This window comes from Pseudoliparis swirei, chromosome 23 (genome assembly GCF_029220125.1).
Source record: "Pseudoliparis swirei isolate HS2019 ecotype Mariana Trench chromosome 23, NWPU_hadal_v1, whole genome shotgun sequence".
Taxonomy (NCBI): Eukaryota; Metazoa; Chordata; class Actinopteri; order Perciformes; family Liparidae; genus Pseudoliparis; species Pseudoliparis swirei.
Genome location: NC_079410.1, coordinates 19,161,160 through 19,177,895, shown reverse-complemented (window position 1 = coordinate 19,177,895; position 16,736 = coordinate 19,161,160). Strand labels below are relative to the sequence as shown.

The window sequence follows — 16,736 nt, the reverse complement described above, 5'->3', positions numbered from 1 at the left end:
GTAAAAGCCAATATGTACCTTGTTGAACAATTAATATGCAGATATTTGACTGAGCTTTCTGAGTAGTGGCTTAAATATTCACATCTTTTCTGGAAGTAAAAGTGGAGATGCTGGCATCTAAAAATGTACATTTACTCTTGGGGGGGGGGGGTCGTCCCGTCAACCATGAGGTCATGAGGTACCCGGTTCCATCCCCGCTCCCCCCATAGTTGCTGCTATAGGCTTATAGGCTGCTGGGGGACGTTTTAGGATACAATGAGCTCCTCTCTCCCATTCTCTCTCTCCTTATGGATGAATTTTCATCTCTCCATCGCACATTACTAACTCTGCTTCCTCCACAGAGTCTTTGTGACTTCACGTCTCATAACCCCCCCCCCCCACCCCCTTTCTGGATCGGGCTCCATGCCGACGACCAACTATTCATACACTCTGTCATATTCATTGAATGTGTTGTACCTCTGTAATGACTCCTTCTGGTCACATGACATCTATTCTCCTGTCCGTCCTGGAGAGGGATCCTCCTCTGTTCTCTCCTGAAGGGTTCTCCTATTTTGTTCCCCGTGAAAGGTTTTTTTTCTTCTCTTTCTTGGGAGTTTCTCCTGATCCGATATGAGGTCAAAGGTCAGGGATGTCGCATGTGTACAGATTGTAAAGCCCTCTGAGGATCATTTTTAGTTAGTGATGTTGGGCTATACAAAATAAACTAAATTAAATTAATAGTGTCCTTGAGCCTCGTGCATCATGAGGATGGTCACATGCAGAGAACAACTACACTCCCTGTGCATACAAGTGATCAACACATAACGTCTCGAAGTAAACAGAGCAGTATTTATACTCACGTCTATTCTTTAGCTCGGCTCTAGACTCTCCTGCTCCGCCATATACGTAGTTAGACGTTAACTCAATCGTGACTGTTCGATCCGACTCTCTCACGGCATATGTCTATTTGTTTGTTCCCCAGAAAATGGTCTCTGTGTACATGGCTGTATACAATATATACAGGACTGTCTCAGAAAATTAGAATATTGTGATGAAGTTCTTTATTTTCTGTAATGCAATTTAAAAAACAAAAATGTCATGCATTCTGGATTCATTACAAATCAACTGAAATATTGCAAGCCTTTTATTCTTTTAATATTGCTGATTATGGCTTACAGCTTAAGAAAACTCAAATATCCTATCTCTAAATATTAGAATATCATGAAAAAGTATACTAGTAGGGTATTAAACAAATCACTTGAATTGTCTAATTAACTCGAAACACCTGCAAGGGTTTCCTGAGCCTTGACAAACACTCAGCTGTTATAAATCTTTTTTTTTACTTGGTCTGAGGAAATATTAACATTTTATGAGATAGGATTTTAGAGTTTTCTTAAGCTGTAAGCCATAATCAGCAATATTAAAAGAATAAAAGGCTTGCAATATTTCAGTTGATTTGTAATGAATCCAGAATGCATGACATTTTTGTTTTTTTAATTGCATTACAGAAAATAAAGAACTTTATCACAATATTCTAATTTTCTGAGACAGTCCTGTATATATATATATATATATATATATATATATAGACGTCTGGCTCGGCGAAATGAGGTGAAATCTTTTAATTTATTTGTATGTATTTATTTTCCTGTACTCTCGGTGTACCAGTGGGAGGGGTGTTTCTTTTTGTGCTGTTTATATGTGTTAACAAAAAGATGAAAAACAATGGAAATATCAGTCAAAGTGCATGTTTACTGTGTTACGTACCTGCCAATATTTCCCCCCAAAAAACCATAGGTCACGCGTGTACCTGTACACACAGGTGCACGCGTGACCTATGACCTCTCCGTTACAGGGAGCAACTTTCATGCCACACTTTGGATTTCTGCCTCGTCATGTAATCAGGATTTCCCCACGATGTTCACACATTTGCTTTGTCATGCTTTCAGCCTCAGCAGTGTGTGTGTGTGTGTGTGTGTGTGTGTGTGTGTGTATGTCTTGTGCTGAGTCAGCAGTCACACTTCCCTTTCATGGGCACAAATCACGGCTGTATATAAACAGCTACCAGGACACGCTGGACCTTTGACTTCCAGCGGAGCCGACGAGAGAAGACCTGTGTGTGTTTCACACATTATTAACAATTGCTGTGTTTAATTTAACTAATTAAACCAGATCGCTTCCATGGAGGCCGAGCAGAGGGCCGGGAAAAATGAAACGGGCGACATTGGCAGGTACGAGAGTTTATTCTAAAAGATAATTTAAACAAAGAACTGTATAATTCTAAGGTATACCAAAAAAATCTGGGTGTATTAAACATTTGTTGTGTGTGTGTGTATGTGTGTGTATGTGTGTGTGTGTGTCCCAGCAGTGATCTATCAGAGCAGGTCAAAGCGGCCACTAAGGACAGTCATGTCAGGGCTGAAAACACCCAGCTGATGCTGAGTTACCAGAGGGGCCACATCACCCTGCCCCAGTACAAGGTCAGAGGTCACCTCTTTCTTTTTCTTTGATTGCATCGTTTACAGTAGATCACCCCCTCTTCCCCCCTTCATTTCCGGTCTCAGGTCCTGCTGTGTTCCCTCTACGAGATCTACAAAGCGCTCGAAGAGGAGCTGGACAGGAACTCCTCCCACCCGGCCGTCGCCCCGATATTCTTCCCTCAGGAACTCGCCCGCCTGGAAACGCTCGAAAGGGACCTGGAGCACTTCTTTGGCCCCGGATGGAGGCAGCGGGTCGTCGTTCCTGGAGCCACGCACAGATACGTACAGCGACTACGACAGGTGACGCAGAGGCCCTCAGTCATGTCTGTTTGTACCTGTTAATGTTCAGCACGGGCCTGTTATGACACAACCGTGTATTAACATACACGACTGTTCAAAAGTTTGGGGTCACTCAAACAATTTATTGTTTTCCATGAAATCTCTCACTTTTATTTATTACATGAATAGAAAATATAGCCAAGACATTGACAAGTTTAGAAATAATTATTTTTATTTGTAATATTAATTTTGTTCTTCAACAGTGTTATAGCTTCTCTCAGTAGCATAACTGTTTTCAGCTGCGCTCACATAAACAGGGTTTTCTACCCCTCCGTTAGTCTTCTAAGGCGATAACACAATGTACCATCAGAACACTGGAGATGGGCCTCTACACACCTATGTAGAGACTTCATTAAAAACCAGAGAATAGACATTTACCACATTAACAATGTAGAGAGGGTATTTATGATTAATTTAATGTTATCTTCATTGAAAAATAAGGACATTTCTAAGTGACCCCAAACTTTTGAAAGGTAGTGTATATTTTTTTTAACAGATCGGGAGCGAGAGCCCGGAGCTGCTAGTGGCCCACGCCTACACTCGCTACCTCGGCGACCTTTCTGGAGGTCAAGTGCTGGGGAAGATCACCCAGAAGTCTCTGGGGCTGAGCGGCCCGGAGGGGCTTTCCTTCTTCTCCTTCCCCGGCGTCACCAGCCCCAACCGCTTCAAGCAGCTGTACAGGGGCCGCATGAACGCCATCGAGCTGACGGCGGCGGAGCGGGCGGCGGTGCTGCAGGAGGCCGTCGCCGCCTTCGAGCTCAACATCCAGGCGAGTCCAAAAGGTTCAGGTCCACCGCCAGGGACCCAGAAACTCACAAAAAGAGAACTGAATCTGTCAACTTGTGATTATTATTTTTCTTTTTTCTGCCTCTTCCCTTCAGGTTTTTGACGACTTGCAGAAAATGTTGAGTGTCGCAACAGAAACGGCGGACCAATCAGGGGGCAGCGTTGTCAAAACTGCCACGTTCCCATATTTACCCACAATGCACGCCGTGGGACTGTGTGTGGTTATCGCCACTATTGGACTGGGAATCTACGCCGTATAGATTTGACCAGCACCTTTTACTTTCACACACACACAATCAATGAATGCAACAAATGAAAGATAACTCAGAAGCGAACATTGTCTCATCTTTAAAAATCATCAAATCAACAGCTGACACTGATTATTAGAACATTCCCACATTGTGAAACTGTCTTTTTGTAAGGTTCTGTTCTGTGTGTCTTCTGTGTCTCCTTGATTGTGTCATTCCCTGCACCTGCCCTCAGCCACTCTCGTCTCGTTAATGTCTCATGTCATACACCTGTTTCCATGTCGTACACGTGTTTTCCCCCCTATATATTGTGCCACTCTTTCCCTCGTCTGTGGCTGGATTGTTGTCTTTTTTCCGTCGTCCCGTCTGTCGTATCTGACCCTGCCTGCCATGAACCCCGATTCTCTGCCTGCCCCGTTTTGGACATGGTTGGTTTTCTTGTGTGGAAACTTTTGACTCATTAAAGAGCATCTTTGTGTTAATCTACATTAAGTCCTCAATTCCTCTGCGCATGAGCTCCTGCACATCGCTACCTGTGACATAGCCCTGACACTTTGTTGAATAAAAAAAAAGTTTGAAACAGGACCCCGTCATGATTTCATATACTTTAATTCTTTACACATCTGGCACAAACTTCATAACATCTGGTTTCCTTCATTCTGGTGCATCAGGCGGTATCCGCCGTAAGATCCAGATGCAACTGGGTCTACGGACGGGTCCCCACGAAGGAGACCGGATCCTCGGAGATGTCCGGCGTGAAGGAGGCCGACCCCAAAACTATTTACATCAACAGCGACCGTGTGCTGGAGCCGGCCGGCCCTACTTGACCCTGTAGAGCACCTTCCTCTGCATGCGGTGCTGCAGCTCGCCCCTCCGCAGCATCAGCTGCAGGACTTTGTAGATGGCGTGCTCCGGGTACTTCTGTTAGGTGGAGCACAGAGTTTAGTCCTCGACACGTCACGTTTAGAGGTAAATCAACATATAAAGACAACGCGAGGTCACTGTGGTTTGTGTGTGTGTGTAGATCTGGTGATTCACTCGCGGCTCTCTGGGCATCGATACTTCCTCGACAGCCAAGTTGAGTTCTGGTTTCTTGGCTCTTATATTTGTCTACATCCTGCGTCCTTTACCGCCTCCATGCCGAGGACGGTCCTCCGGCCTCCACTGAACACTGCTGCTCGACTAATCACAAGGCCAGAGAGCGCTCCACTCTCCACCTGCTGGTTTCCATCTTGATTTGTATATATTTAATTACTCTGTCTAATTTATTGACCCGCTACATGCCCTCTTGCCCTTTAAGAATCAGTTTTTGTTGTCATTTACAACAGCGCTCTGCATCACCGAACGGCGCTTTTCACAGCAGCCATTTTTACACGCGATTGCAGTGGAAACGCAGGTGTGGAAGTATCCACTGGGCCAGTGCTTTGAAAGTTTGACTGAGTTTAGATAAGAGGAAAAGGAGGAATAAGAGTTAGTTGGACACTTCCAATGCCTCAGTGACGGCTACTCCTTCCCCGTTTGTTCTCCACGGTACGTTCGAGACTCTGTTCCTCCTCCGTCAGACTGCATTGCACTAAACACCACAAACTCCCGTTCTCCACCCTCGTGACCCCGTGGGACCGACCTGCTTGGTGAAGTCCTGCACGATGCTGTGCTCGGACACCTGGGAGCCGATAGCGAAGCGTCTCTTCAGCTGCTTCTCGACGCGCGAGATCATCTCCTGGTCCTCCTGAGACGTGAAGCCCTCCACGCCTGGTGGCAAAGGAAATGGGGTCAAGGAGACGCTGAGAAAGGAAAAGTATGCCAGTATTTATTTCTGCTATTATGGCTACTGTGTCCACACACACACACCTGAAAGGCTGCCGGACAGAGCGGCGTCCAGCGTGGAAACCTGGAAGAGCCGGAGGGCCTCGTCCACCTCCTCCTCTCCAGCCACAGCCTGCAGCTTCATCTTGGCCAGAGACTCGGCGATGCGCACGACCGCCTCCAGCTGCCTGAGGGAGAGCGGACGTGTTCACGGGGCGCCCTCGGGCATCGGAGGAGGGACTCGAGAGTCGGCCGGCGGGTTTAAAAAAAGAGAAGAAGTTACCTGATGGTGATGGGGATGGCCGGCCGTTTGGCCGACTCCCTTTCGTGCTCCCTCGCGCCGCTCCTCATCACCACGTACCGGTTCTTCAGCTTCTCGGCGGCCGCGGGAGAGAGCCGAGGGCCACACTTACTGCACACAGTCAGGGGCACGTTATAGAGGAAGCTCAAAAGACTACAGCAGGTGGGTCATCAGAGAGAGAGAGAGACACACAGAGAGAAAGACAGAGAAAAAGAGAGAGACAGACACAGACATAGAGAGAGAGATAGACATAGAGACAGACAGAGAAAAAGAGAGAGACAGACACAGACATAGAGAGAGAGATAGACATAGAGACAGACAGACACAGACAGAGAGACAGACACAGACATAGAGAGAGAGACAGAAACAGAGAGAGAGAGAGACAGAAACAGAGAGGGACAGAGAAACAGTGAGAGAGAGAAAGAGAGAGACTGACGTTCTGGCGTAGGCGATGAATTTCTTGAAGGTGGCCAGCGTGACCTCGCCCTCGACGCCCTCCGTCTGCGTATGGGCGCTCAGGTGAACGTTCATCACGTGGCGAGCCAGGGTCTGACGGGCGGTCCCAGGGAGAGCGTTAACGTTGCCGCCGCTCGCCAGGCGGCGGAACTCGGTGAAGTGCATTGTCGGTGCGCCCGCTCACCATGTCGCGCTGGTGGTCGTGGTGGTCTTTGATGATGAAGATCATGTCGAACCGGGACAGGATGGTGGGCATGAAGTCGATGTTGTCCTCCCCCTTGGTGTCGTCCCAGCGGCCGAACACGGAGTTGGCGGCGGCCAGCACGGAGCAGCGGGAGTTCAGGGTGGTGGTGATGCCGGCCTGGCGGAGGGGGGAGGGGTCAAGGTGTTAGGTGACCCGTGAACCGTTCAGTGCATAAAAATAAAAAAGGACATTGAGTTTTATAAAATGGCGCGTACCTTGGCGATGGAGATGGTCTGCTGCTCCATGGCTTCGTGGATGGCCACGCGGTCGTCTTCCCTCATCTGAACAACAACAAACAGTTTTGTCGTTAACGCTTGGCCACAAATTAACGTTCGACATCCTCCACCTGCTGCACACTTTGAATTTTGTTTTTTACCTTGTCAAACTCGTCGATGCATACCACCCCGCCGTCGGCCAGGACCATGGCCCCGCCCTCCATGATGAACCCGCGGGTGTGGGGGTCCCTCAGCACGGAGGCGGTTAGACCCGCGGCACTGCTGCCTTTCCCCGAGGTGTACACCTGGCGGCGGAGACTCGGCGTCAGTGGGTGAGCCGCGGCCGGGCAGAATTATGCGATGTATATATTGCGAGACATAGACATACCCCGATAGGCGAGCACCTCTCCACAAACTTGAGCAGCTGGGACTTGGCCGTGCCGGGGTCGCCCAGCATCAGCAGGTTGATGTCCCCCCGACGCGTGAGCCCGTCTGGCAGCCTGAAGAGAAAGAAGAGAAGAGCATTAAACACACGGGGAGGGGGAGGGGGGCGGAGTCTTTGGCCGAATGGGAGGGCACCCGGTGGCCTCGCCTCTTTCTTGAGCCCCCGAACAGCAGACAGGCGATGGCCCTTTTCAGGTCTTCGCTGCCGTAGATGGAGGGCGCTACGGAGCGCGCCAGAGCGGCGTAGACGTTCGGCGTGGCGGCCAGCGCTCTAAGCTCCTCCTCCTCCTGTGGAGTGACGGATCCAGTAGCACCGCGTCCTGGAAGGGGAAATAACAAAAACCCCACCATCAACATCTAACATCTCCAAGACACTAACGTATGCGGTTGAGTCGCAGACGGTGGGCCTTACCGACTCCCTCCGTGTCCACCTGGATGCCGACCACGCGCAGGTAGGACGCACGGATGCCCACGCCGGAACTCTTCTCTCTGCCTTTGGCCTTGACGGCGGCCGTCTTCTTGATGGAGTAAATGCCCACGATGGTCACTCTGTTGCCCGGGACCACGCGGTCACACAGATACCTGGAAGAGGAGGATTGGGGGGGGGGTAAATTGTAAATTCCTTTACAATTCTGAGTGTGCAGCAGCAGATTGGCCGCCGCCCTCGGTGGAAGTCTCGTTGGGGCTCCTTACCGGTCGCAGTAGAGCTGCAGGTGGCGGGGCATCTCTCCGTGAGGAACGGCGTCCGGGGATTCCTGCAGGCGGAGCGTCTGGAAGTCGACGCAAATGCAGCGGTCGGGGATGATGAAGTAGGGGTCAATGGGACACTTCACCCTCCCGGCACCCTCACTGACAGAAGAAGAAGAATGTCATATTCATTGAATGTGTTCATGTAACTCTGCAGTCTTCCTTCTGGTCACATGACGTCTATTCTCCTCTCCATCCTGGAGAGGGATCCTCCTCTGTTGCTCTCCTGGAGGGTTCTTCCCCTTTTTCCCCCCTGAAAGGGTTTTTTCTATTTCTTGAGAGTTTTTCCCGATGTGAGGTCAAAGGTCAGGGATGTCGTACGTGTACAGATTGTAAAGCCCTCTGAAGCCAATTCGTAATTTGTGATATTGGGCGATACAAATTAAACTGAAGCGAGTTGAACTGGTCCCATGTCGGCCGTTCCCATCGTCCTCGGTCCGGCCCGCCATTACTCACTTGTTGCACTTGCGCGGCAGAGCGTAGCCCTGCAGGCCCGGGGGCAGCGGGATGTTGTTGATCAGGGCGCTACAGCCGCGACACTGCAGACACACCTTGGTGGCTTTCGCCCTCACCGCCGTGGCCGAGATGACGATGCCGTGCACCTTCACCAGACGGGACACCTGCTCCGACTACAAGGGAAAGAAGAAAAAGAGTGTGATCCGGGGTGGTCGACGATAAGTGTGAGACGCACTTGAGAAACACAAAAAGAGGACGTGGGTATACCTTGAGGTCACGGATGGAGGCGTGGTGTGCGTCGCTCTTCAGCATGACCTGGACGTCCTGGACCGTCTCCTCTCCCGCGGGCCGGGGGCGGGTCACCTCGTCGGCCACCTCCTTCGCAGCTTCCTCCAGCTGGAAAAATAAATAAGAGCGACCCGGTTAAAGAGGAGCGCAATGCCGGCAAAACAATGGCGGCTTGAAAAGTAGAGCACGGAAAACAGATTAGCGACGGGGAAGCAAGGTGTCCTCATTTTGAACTCACCATGGGGAGGTTCTCGGAGGGCACCTTGTAGAGGCAGTCTGACAGCTCCTCGTCAAAGCTGGAAAGGTCCTCCATCTCCACCTCCACCCAGTACTCCCCCAGGGTGTAGTGCCTCTTCAGCTCATCTCTGATTTAGAAAACGCATTATAATGAGACGAAATACTATCTTATTGGGCACATCGGATGCCAGATTAGCCTATTGTCGGTTAAACAGGTGCAGTTGGGTGGTGGATTTAGATATTCAAACGTTTGACCTTTAATATAGGTTTAGCTCCAGAAACGCTTCATACATTTCCCACAATCCTTTGCTTCCTTCTACTGCTGTCCCCTGCTCACAGGCTCCACACCCCAACTTTGAATGAGGGGACTGAGCGGAGGCCCCACGTGATGAACACAATCCAGATGTTAATTGATTGACTGGCCCTTTAATATTCTAGTTAATATCCAGGTTATATTGCTTCGTGTTTTCTATCCGTTAGAAGCTAACACGATTCATTCGCCTCTCCGCCTCCATAACTCCCGTACAGTTCCTCTCTTCATGGACTCACCGGTATGTGTACGTGAAGCCCGTGCGGTCGGTGCCCACTCGGAACTGCCGGAGGAACTCCCGGAACCGTTTCTTGATCTGGGTCTTCTTCAGTCCGCCTTCATCGCCGCCGTGTCCCTCTCCACCTCCGAAGTTGTCGCTGTAGTAAACTCCCGGGTCGTCAAAGCCAGACATCCTGAAGCAGGTCGCTGGACAACAGTGGTGACAATGTGTTGTATTTATTAAAAGAACAAAATAACGATGGATGTAAAGTGGAGGAGACGGCGCTGCTCGGTGTGCGTGTTCCGCGGACAAACGCTCAACGTCCTTCCCCGGCTGTTTTCCCGCGCTTCGCGCCTCGCGCCGCCCCTCCGCTCTGCTCTGATTGGACGGAAGCCGTGAGGGCCACTTGCTGTTGGTCGAAGCGTCTCTGCGGAGGGGTGTCTTCGGGGGGAGGGGCGGGGCTTGTGAGGAGTGGCGCGAAAATTACAACAGGAGGAGGAGGAGGAAGCGTGGGGAGCGAGTAGCAACAATAAAGAGCCACGAAGAAGAAAGAATACAACTTAATGGACAAAAACACACGTTTGTTTCCGCCGTCTCACAAGCGAGCTCAGTTTCTTTAAATAATGGACACCTCTGTCCGTTTTAGAGGTTTGATTATAGCTACAGATGATCAGTAACACTTTGTATGATACAAATCTTTTCTTTAAGATTTATCAAAATATAATGTAACCCCCCTCCACATGTTACCATGTGAGAGTCAAGGGGTCCTCATGTTTGAGGGATAAAATGGTCATTTAACTGGTATGTTTGTGAATATGTGTTTATGTTTATCTTGCATGGACAAACTCGAAATGCATCTGAACATATTTCATTAAAAATAAAAATGTTTTTTCTGCTTCTCTGTAAAGTCCATTCTCGGTTTCTGAAGGTTCCAAAACCACATTGATTAAAACCTGAAAAACCATAAACTGTCCAATTGCCTTCATGTTAGGGATAAAAAGAAGAAGAAAAGAAACCAACAACATATCTCACACACACACACACACACCTAGGCTGCCTTCAGGCTCTCAGATGTTAGTGGGGAACATTTTCAACTAATACTAACACAATACTTACAGTATTTATATCCATTATAAAAATCGAGTAGATTACAGATGACTCTTTATTCCTGTAACATCGCACACACAAACTGAATAATAATAACACACTCCTGTCTTCTTTCAAGGTTGTCTCTTCTGCTTAGAAAACCACCGACTCTTTTCCAGCAGTTATGTTGTTCCAGTGAGGTTGTTTAGCTGCATCAATCATGATATTGTTTTAACAGCCTAAGAGATTCTTCCATCTGTTGTCTCCTTCAGTCTCAATGTCTTCTGTTGTCTCTCCTGTCTTTTATTTGTCTCTGTAGAAACATCTGCAAAATTTGTAAAAAACATCAAACCTCCTTCTCACTCCTCTACCTCACTTTCTTCTTCTGCTTACATTTTATGTGTAAACTCTTAGAAGATCAGGGTAGCTGGAATATGTCCACACAAACCGTCAGTGACTGCTTGTGGCATTATAATAAAGCCATCAATAGTGGAGTTAATACAATAATAGTAAAAGCAGTAACATCAGAGTAGAAATGTGACTGATAATAATAATTAAAGCTGCGAGCAGCGTTTTCAGAGGACTGTAACCGTCCTCATGACGATCTAATCCACGATCTGTTGAACCGACAATGACGATAGCAAATAAACCCACCTGCACACGTTAGGAAAAGTGCTTTATTCTGCTCAGCAAAGGCATCAATAACATCGTCATCCATTGACCTACAAATGTAACTAACATATCCAGCAGCGTCATTCTTGGGTCTCGAGGAACCGGCAGCGCGAGCGGGCGCGTCGTCGCCGGCGTTCGTTCTGCTTCCTGCGCTCAGGAGACGACGCCGTGCTTCCTGCCCGTCTGGATGAAGGCGTCCACACAGTGGTCGATGTCCTCGTCCGTGTGGGCCGCGGAAATCTGGACGCGGATCCTGGCTTTGCCCTTTGGCACGACGGGGAAGGAGAACCCGATCACGTAGACGCCTGTGGAGGCCGAGAGAGCATGTTAAAAAAAACACTAATTACCTTCGCATTGAAAATGAGGAAGGTTATGTTTTGATCGCCGTGTATTTATTTGTATGCGTGTTATTCGCATAACTCAAAAAGTATTAAACCGAATCGCATGAAATTTGGTGGGATGATTGGTTATTATCCGGGGACCATTTGATTAGATTTTGGGATTGATCGGGTCAAAGGTCAAGGTCATGAAAAGGTAAAAATCTTCTTTTTACCATAGCGCGCGGTCAATTTGTATCCAATTGGCATGCAACTAATGCCAAAATGTTCATAATGTAATGCCCAATCTTGTGATATGCGAAGGTATGCGCTCTACCGAGTGCCCGTTCTAGTTTCCCTCTTTATTCGATGAATTTCCCCCTTTTTACAGGTTAAGACGATGTCATGTGACCTCAGGTCTTGGAGGTAGGAGGGGATTCTTAACCGGAGGAGAACATGGTTGAAAGACAAAGAGGTCATGAGGTTTAAGGAACATAATCAAGGTCAATGTTTCGGCCTTGATCTCGTCTTAAACCGTAAAGGAGAACGTTCTCGGAGGACGTCACAGTCCGGTGGATCGAACTCTCCGTTCCCGCCGCCGCCTCACCGAGCTGCAGCATGTCGTCGGCCATCACGGAGGCCAGCCGCCCAGCGCTGGGGCAGATGGGGGAAGCCGGCCTGCGTCATCTTGTTCCTGAATCTGAGACCAAACGCAGACCAAAGATTATTATACAGAAGCAATATCAAGGTTTTAAATACTCAATTATCTACTTGATCTGTAGAAAATGTTAACAAATAATACTCAAGAGTCAAATTCATCCATTAAATTGTTTTGTTCCTTTTTGTGGAAAATTATTTAAAGTCAACATTTTTATTATTGACACCGTCGCGCTCGCCGTGTTTGTCAGCTCCAAAAAGCAAATATGAAAAACACATTTGAAGAGAGACGGAGCCGTTTTCGCCAGAGGGCCGAGGGCTAGCACACAACCCACAACAACCCCACCCCACACACACACACACACACACACCTCATGGTTTTGGCCACCATGCTCTGTGAGATCTCATTGGAGGCCAGCAGCAGCTCCACAGCCCGAGTGGCGCATCCCACCACCGGAGGGGGGAGGGAGTTGGAGAACAGGTACGGCCGCGAGCGCTGCCGCAGCAGGTCGATGAGGGGCTTGGGTCCGACTGTGTAGCCACCTGGACACACACACACACATAAGATGGAGAAAGGATCATTTGCATAATGAGCTTTGTTGAAGCAACCGCGCGACATCTTTGGGGAAATGAGCGTGTGGAGTTTGTTTTCTGGTGGACCGTCAGACATTGAGGTCGACACTAATATACTGCACGTATGAAATATATATACACACACACACGCTAACATCCAGGAGGCGGTTAGCTTCGCATAAGCTCTGACAACAGGGCCGGGGGGACAGGCCAGACAGACGTGAGAATGGTATCAATACTCTCTTCTTCTAACTTTGCACCTGATAAGCGTGACTCTAAACCTCGGGGTCATCTGTTCGTTTGCCTGTTTTGTCCAAAATGTCACTTTATCAATTATAAATAGACGTCGGTGCGTCCCAATTGGCCGATGAACTCCTAAAACGCATTCAAATAGGAAGTTCGTACCAGCGGCTCCTCCCAGTGCTTTCCCCAGGGTGGAGTTGATGATGTCCACTCGCTCCATCACTCCCAGCAGCTCGTCCGTCCCTCTGGAATCACAGGGAGGAACGCCATCACACTCGCCCATCTGCAAACTCAATGTCACCTCAGCTGGAGGTTTTTATTATGTTTAACGGACACTTTCGTCCCCAGCCAAGAGATTTAATTGAATGTTTTCTTTCACATGGAATAGTGATGTTGCTACATCAGGTACTATTTAAAGAGACAGTACATTGACGAGCTCATCCTATCCTAATGAAATAAGCAGCATTATTCAACATTTAGTCATTTTATGTCCTTAAAAAGGGAAAGAAGTCCGATGTTGAGCACCTAACGTGTCCCTTAATACTGTCTTTACATAATGGGAAAAAAATGCACCTGGAGTTTTTAAATTATTTTTTGCGTTATCATGATCTTACCCACCTGCCTCGGGGCCCCAGGAATCCGGTGGCGTGGCATTCGTCGATGAACACCATGGCGCCGTACCGCTCGGCCAGGTCACAGATTTGCGATAGCGGCGCCACGTCTCCGTCCATCGAGAAGACACCGTCCGTCACGACCAGGCGCATGCGAGAGGACTGGGAGGACAGAGTCAGAGTCAACACCGTCACCTCGGGAATGTGGCTTTACCGCACCGCCAAACTCAAACGGACCCACGTGAAGCCCGTAATATTGTAATAATTAAAGCCCTCCGCCACCCTCCAGTGAATGTGGGTGAGGATTTGGGAGGAAGTGAGCATGGTAGCGTCACACAACACTGGAAACAAACAATGTATAATCATAAAATAATGAGTTCACGTAAAACAGATTGCTGAGCCCCGCCCTTATTTGTCATAATAATAATAATAAAACTGTTCTAAACACTCAAAGACGCTGACATGGCCCAAACCGGTCCTCTAACTTCTAGGCGACCACCAGATTGCGAGAACATTTTAATTAAGTATCTTAGTTATTAAATTAACAATAACTCCATGAGTTGGGGGCTTGCCGGTGGATTCTAGAGCCACTCTAAAGAAGTTATGGTGCACTCTGGTGGCGATCTGCACAAAGCCCAGTGAGAGAACGCTTGTCCAATGAATGTACCGCTTCAGTTTGACACTGAGCAAGTAAACTCCATTGTTTTGATTGTCATCATCTCTGGTTACCAAAATAAAAGCTTATTTATATTATGTTTTATCAATGTACCACGGTGCAAATCAGGATTTATGAGCAGAAAACGGTCAATAAATATGACAAATATATATTTAGATTTTTCGTCAACACATCTAAAATGTATGAATACAGCAGGATGGAGAACATGACTATTACGGCAATGTTCAAATATTCAAACACTCAAACACACACACCTGAGACTCTTTGAGCTTGGCCTCCAGGCTCTCGAGGTCCATGTGCTTGTAGCGGAGCCTCTTTGCTCGGCACAGGCGGATCCCGTCGATGATGGAGGCATGGTTGAGCTCGTCGGACAGCACAGCGTCGTCCGGTCCCAACAGAACCTGCGAGAGCAATGGGATTCGTCACTAAATCACGATTAGGAGAGCTCGTTCCCCGACGCAGGACCCCGTGACCCCCGGGGCACCTCAAACAGTCCGGCGTTGGCGTCGAAGCAGCTGGCGTAGAGGATGCAGTCCTCCCGCTCGTGAAACTGCGCCAGCTTCTGCTCCAGATTTTTGTGCAGATCCTGCAAAGCACAGAGCGAACCCGTCAACTCTCCACCCGCCCGCCCCGATTGGCGAGGTGCAGATTGAGTGGCCAATCGTGCCTCCTACCTGCGTGCCGCAGATGAATCGGACGGAGCTCAGCCCGGCACCGTGCGTCTTCAGAGCGTCGATCCCGGCCTGCACCACCTCCGGGTGACTCGACAGCCCGAGGTAGTTGTTGGCGCAGAAATTCAATATGCCTGAGAGGTGATGGAGAAAGAGATTGGATGGGAAACGGGAAACCCATTTGATCTGAGGGAGTACAACACAACAACCCCTAGAGGGCAACCTTGACTGCAGTAGAAAACATGTGTTTGGTTATTATCACAGACAGACAGAGACAATAAAGCCAGCACAACGAGTGCATGGATGCAGGTAAACAACCTCACTGGAACAACATAGTGCTGGAAAAGAGTCAGTGGCTTTCTAAGCAGCAGAAGAGACAACCTTGAAAGAAGACAGGTGTGTGTTGTTATTATTATTCAGTTTGTGTGTGCGATGTTACAGGAATAAAGTCACCGATCAGGGGCAAATCCTGGACTGAAAACTGAATAGCGATACGCTGTTTATGTTTCTTTTAATATATTTCATTGCAGTCTCGTCCTGACTTATTTGAGAGTAGATTTAAATAGTCTTAAAACTGTGTGGACATGTTTCACGTGTCAATTTAACTAAACGAGAGTCCAAGCTGAACACATTGATGACGTAGAGGCACAGCGCCCAATGAAAACACAACACTCAGCAAATAACGCCAGCTGTATGTCTGCGTGTGTCCGCCATCGCGGTGCGTTTGAGGACACTCGGGTCACATCGCCACCGATGCACACCGCCCCCCCCCCACTCACTGCCGCTGCTACTGGCCACGTTGATTCGAGGTCCCTGGCTCGACGTGATGATCCGCTCCGCTTTCCACGTGCCCGCGGATCGGATGCCGTCGAGCTCGCCCTCCAGCACCGCCCGGGCTTCGGCCACAGCCGAGTAGCTCCGGCTGGAGGCCGAGGCGCGCAGCGCGCCGCCGACCGGCCTCGACAAACTCCGGGCAACTTTTCCAAGAGACATGACCGCGCTGTGTGTCACGCGCGTTGCGGAGAAGGGGAGCACAATGTTGAGGAGCCGACGAGGCGAAACGTGGCCGCGTTACGTCACGCAGGCGGATGCGTATGTGTGACGGGCCAATCAGAGGCCAGGGCACTGGCGGAGGTGGTGTGTTCTGTCCAATCAGGGTTCAGAGTTTACTAAGGCAGCAACATGTTGCCTTCAAGTTATTTCTTCTCAAAACAACTTCACCTCTTATCTGTGTTATGCTGCGTTCACACCGAAAGCAACGAGTCTTCGCAGACATCTTCAACCTCTCCCTGTCCCAGGCTGTTGTTCCTGAGAGCTTCAAGATGTCCACCATTGTGCCTGTCCCCAAACACCCCAAGGTAACCTGCCTGAATGACTGGAGACCCGTAGCCCTCACCTCGATTGTCAGTAAATGCTTCGAGAGGTTGGTCAAGGACTTCATTTGTTCCATGTTGCCTGCCACGCTGGACCCATGGCAATTTGCATATCGTCAAAACAGATCCACCGACGACGCAATTGCCATGGCACTTCACACCGCCTTTCCCACCTGGAGGAGGAACTGTTGTGTCGAATGCTGGTTGTGGACTACAGCTCAGCGTTCAACACTATTGTTCCCGCCAAGCTCGACACCAAGCTCAGAGGTCAGGCCTGCACTCTACCATGTGCAGCTGGATA

The 16,736-nt window shown here is 49.0% G+C and overlaps 3 protein-coding genes across 4 annotated transcripts; 1 reads left to right on the top strand and 2 right to left on the bottom strand.

The window, feature by feature from the left end:
• The first annotated feature begins 2,059 nt into the window (after window positions 1–2,059).
• hmox1a (heme oxygenase 1a) lies at window positions 2,060–4,417 on the top strand. Of its 2 annotated transcripts, none has more exons than XM_056407807.1 (5): window positions 2,060–2,210; window positions 2,348–2,459; window positions 2,544–2,759; window positions 3,295–3,567; window positions 3,680–4,417. In XM_056407807.1, the coding sequence occupies exons 1-5, from the start codon at window positions 2,161–2,163 to the stop codon at window positions 3,842–3,844; spliced, it is 816 nt and encodes a 271-aa protein (XP_056263782.1). In that variant the 5' UTR covers window positions 2,060–2,160; the 3' UTR covers window positions 3,845–4,417. The 2 variants fall into 2 exon arrangements, with proteins under 2 accessions (XP_056263782.1, XP_056263781.1); XM_056407806.1 differs by having other exon boundaries at window positions 2,345–2,459.
• A 7-nt stretch (window positions 4,418–4,424) lies between these two features.
• mcm5 (minichromosome maintenance complex component 5) lies at window positions 4,425–9,867 on the bottom strand. Its single transcript, XM_056407805.1, has 16 exons — window positions 9,576–9,867; window positions 9,028–9,154; window positions 8,769–8,897; window positions 8,502–8,674; window positions 7,992–8,147; window positions 7,711–7,880; window positions 7,447–7,618; window positions 7,243–7,354; window positions 7,016–7,159; window positions 6,855–6,920; window positions 6,580–6,756; window positions 6,376–6,488; window positions 5,922–6,050; window positions 5,684–5,826; window positions 5,457–5,584; window positions 4,425–4,753 (listed from the first exon to the last, which is right to left on the bottom strand). Exons 1-16 carry the CDS (start codon window positions 9,746–9,748, stop codon window positions 4,652–4,654), a joined length of 2,214 nt encoding a protein of 737 aa, XP_056263780.1. The 5' UTR covers window positions 9,749–9,867; the 3' UTR covers window positions 4,425–4,651.
• A 1,434-nt stretch (window positions 9,868–11,301) lies between these two features.
• Window positions 11,302–16,132, bottom strand: gcat (glycine C-acetyltransferase). Its single transcript, XM_056408026.1, is given in 10 exon segments — window positions 11,302–11,619; window positions 12,239–12,300; window positions 12,302–12,331; window positions 12,660–12,831; window positions 13,267–13,349; window positions 13,723–13,877; window positions 14,646–14,792; window positions 14,876–14,977; window positions 15,066–15,196; window positions 15,842–16,132. Coding segments are annotated over 10 exon segments (1,248 nt in total). The 5' UTR covers window positions 16,056–16,132; the 3' UTR covers window positions 11,302–11,467.
• Between the last annotated feature and the right edge of the window lie 604 nt (window positions 16,133–16,736).

Bases quoted from the DNA above. Each gene is read 5' to 3' on its own strand.
- hmox1a (XM_056407806.1), top strand. From the start codon at position 2,161: ATGGAGGCCGAGCAGAGGGCCGGGAAAAATGAAACGGGCGACATTGGC. The intron at 2,460-2,543 runs GTCAGAGGTCAC...TTCCGGTCTCAG, and splicing joins TCACCCTGCCCCAGTACAAG to GTCCTGCTGTGTTCCCTCTA. The intron at 2,760-3,294 runs GTGACGCAGAGG...TTTTTTTAACAG, and splicing joins ACGTACAGCGACTACGACAG to ATCGGGAGCGAGAGCCCGGA.
- mcm5 (XM_056407805.1), bottom strand. From the start codon at position 9,748: ATGTCTGGCTTTGACGACCCGGGAGTTTACTACAGCGACAACTTCGGA. The intron at 8,148-8,501 runs GTGAGTAATGGC...TTCTTCTGTCAG, and splicing joins CTGCCGCGCAAGTGCAACAA to TGAGGGTGCCGGGAGGGTGA. The intron at 7,881-7,991 runs GTAAGGAGCCCC...CTCCTCTTCCAG, and splicing joins CTGCAGCTCTACTGCGACCG to GTATCTGTGTGACCGCGTGG.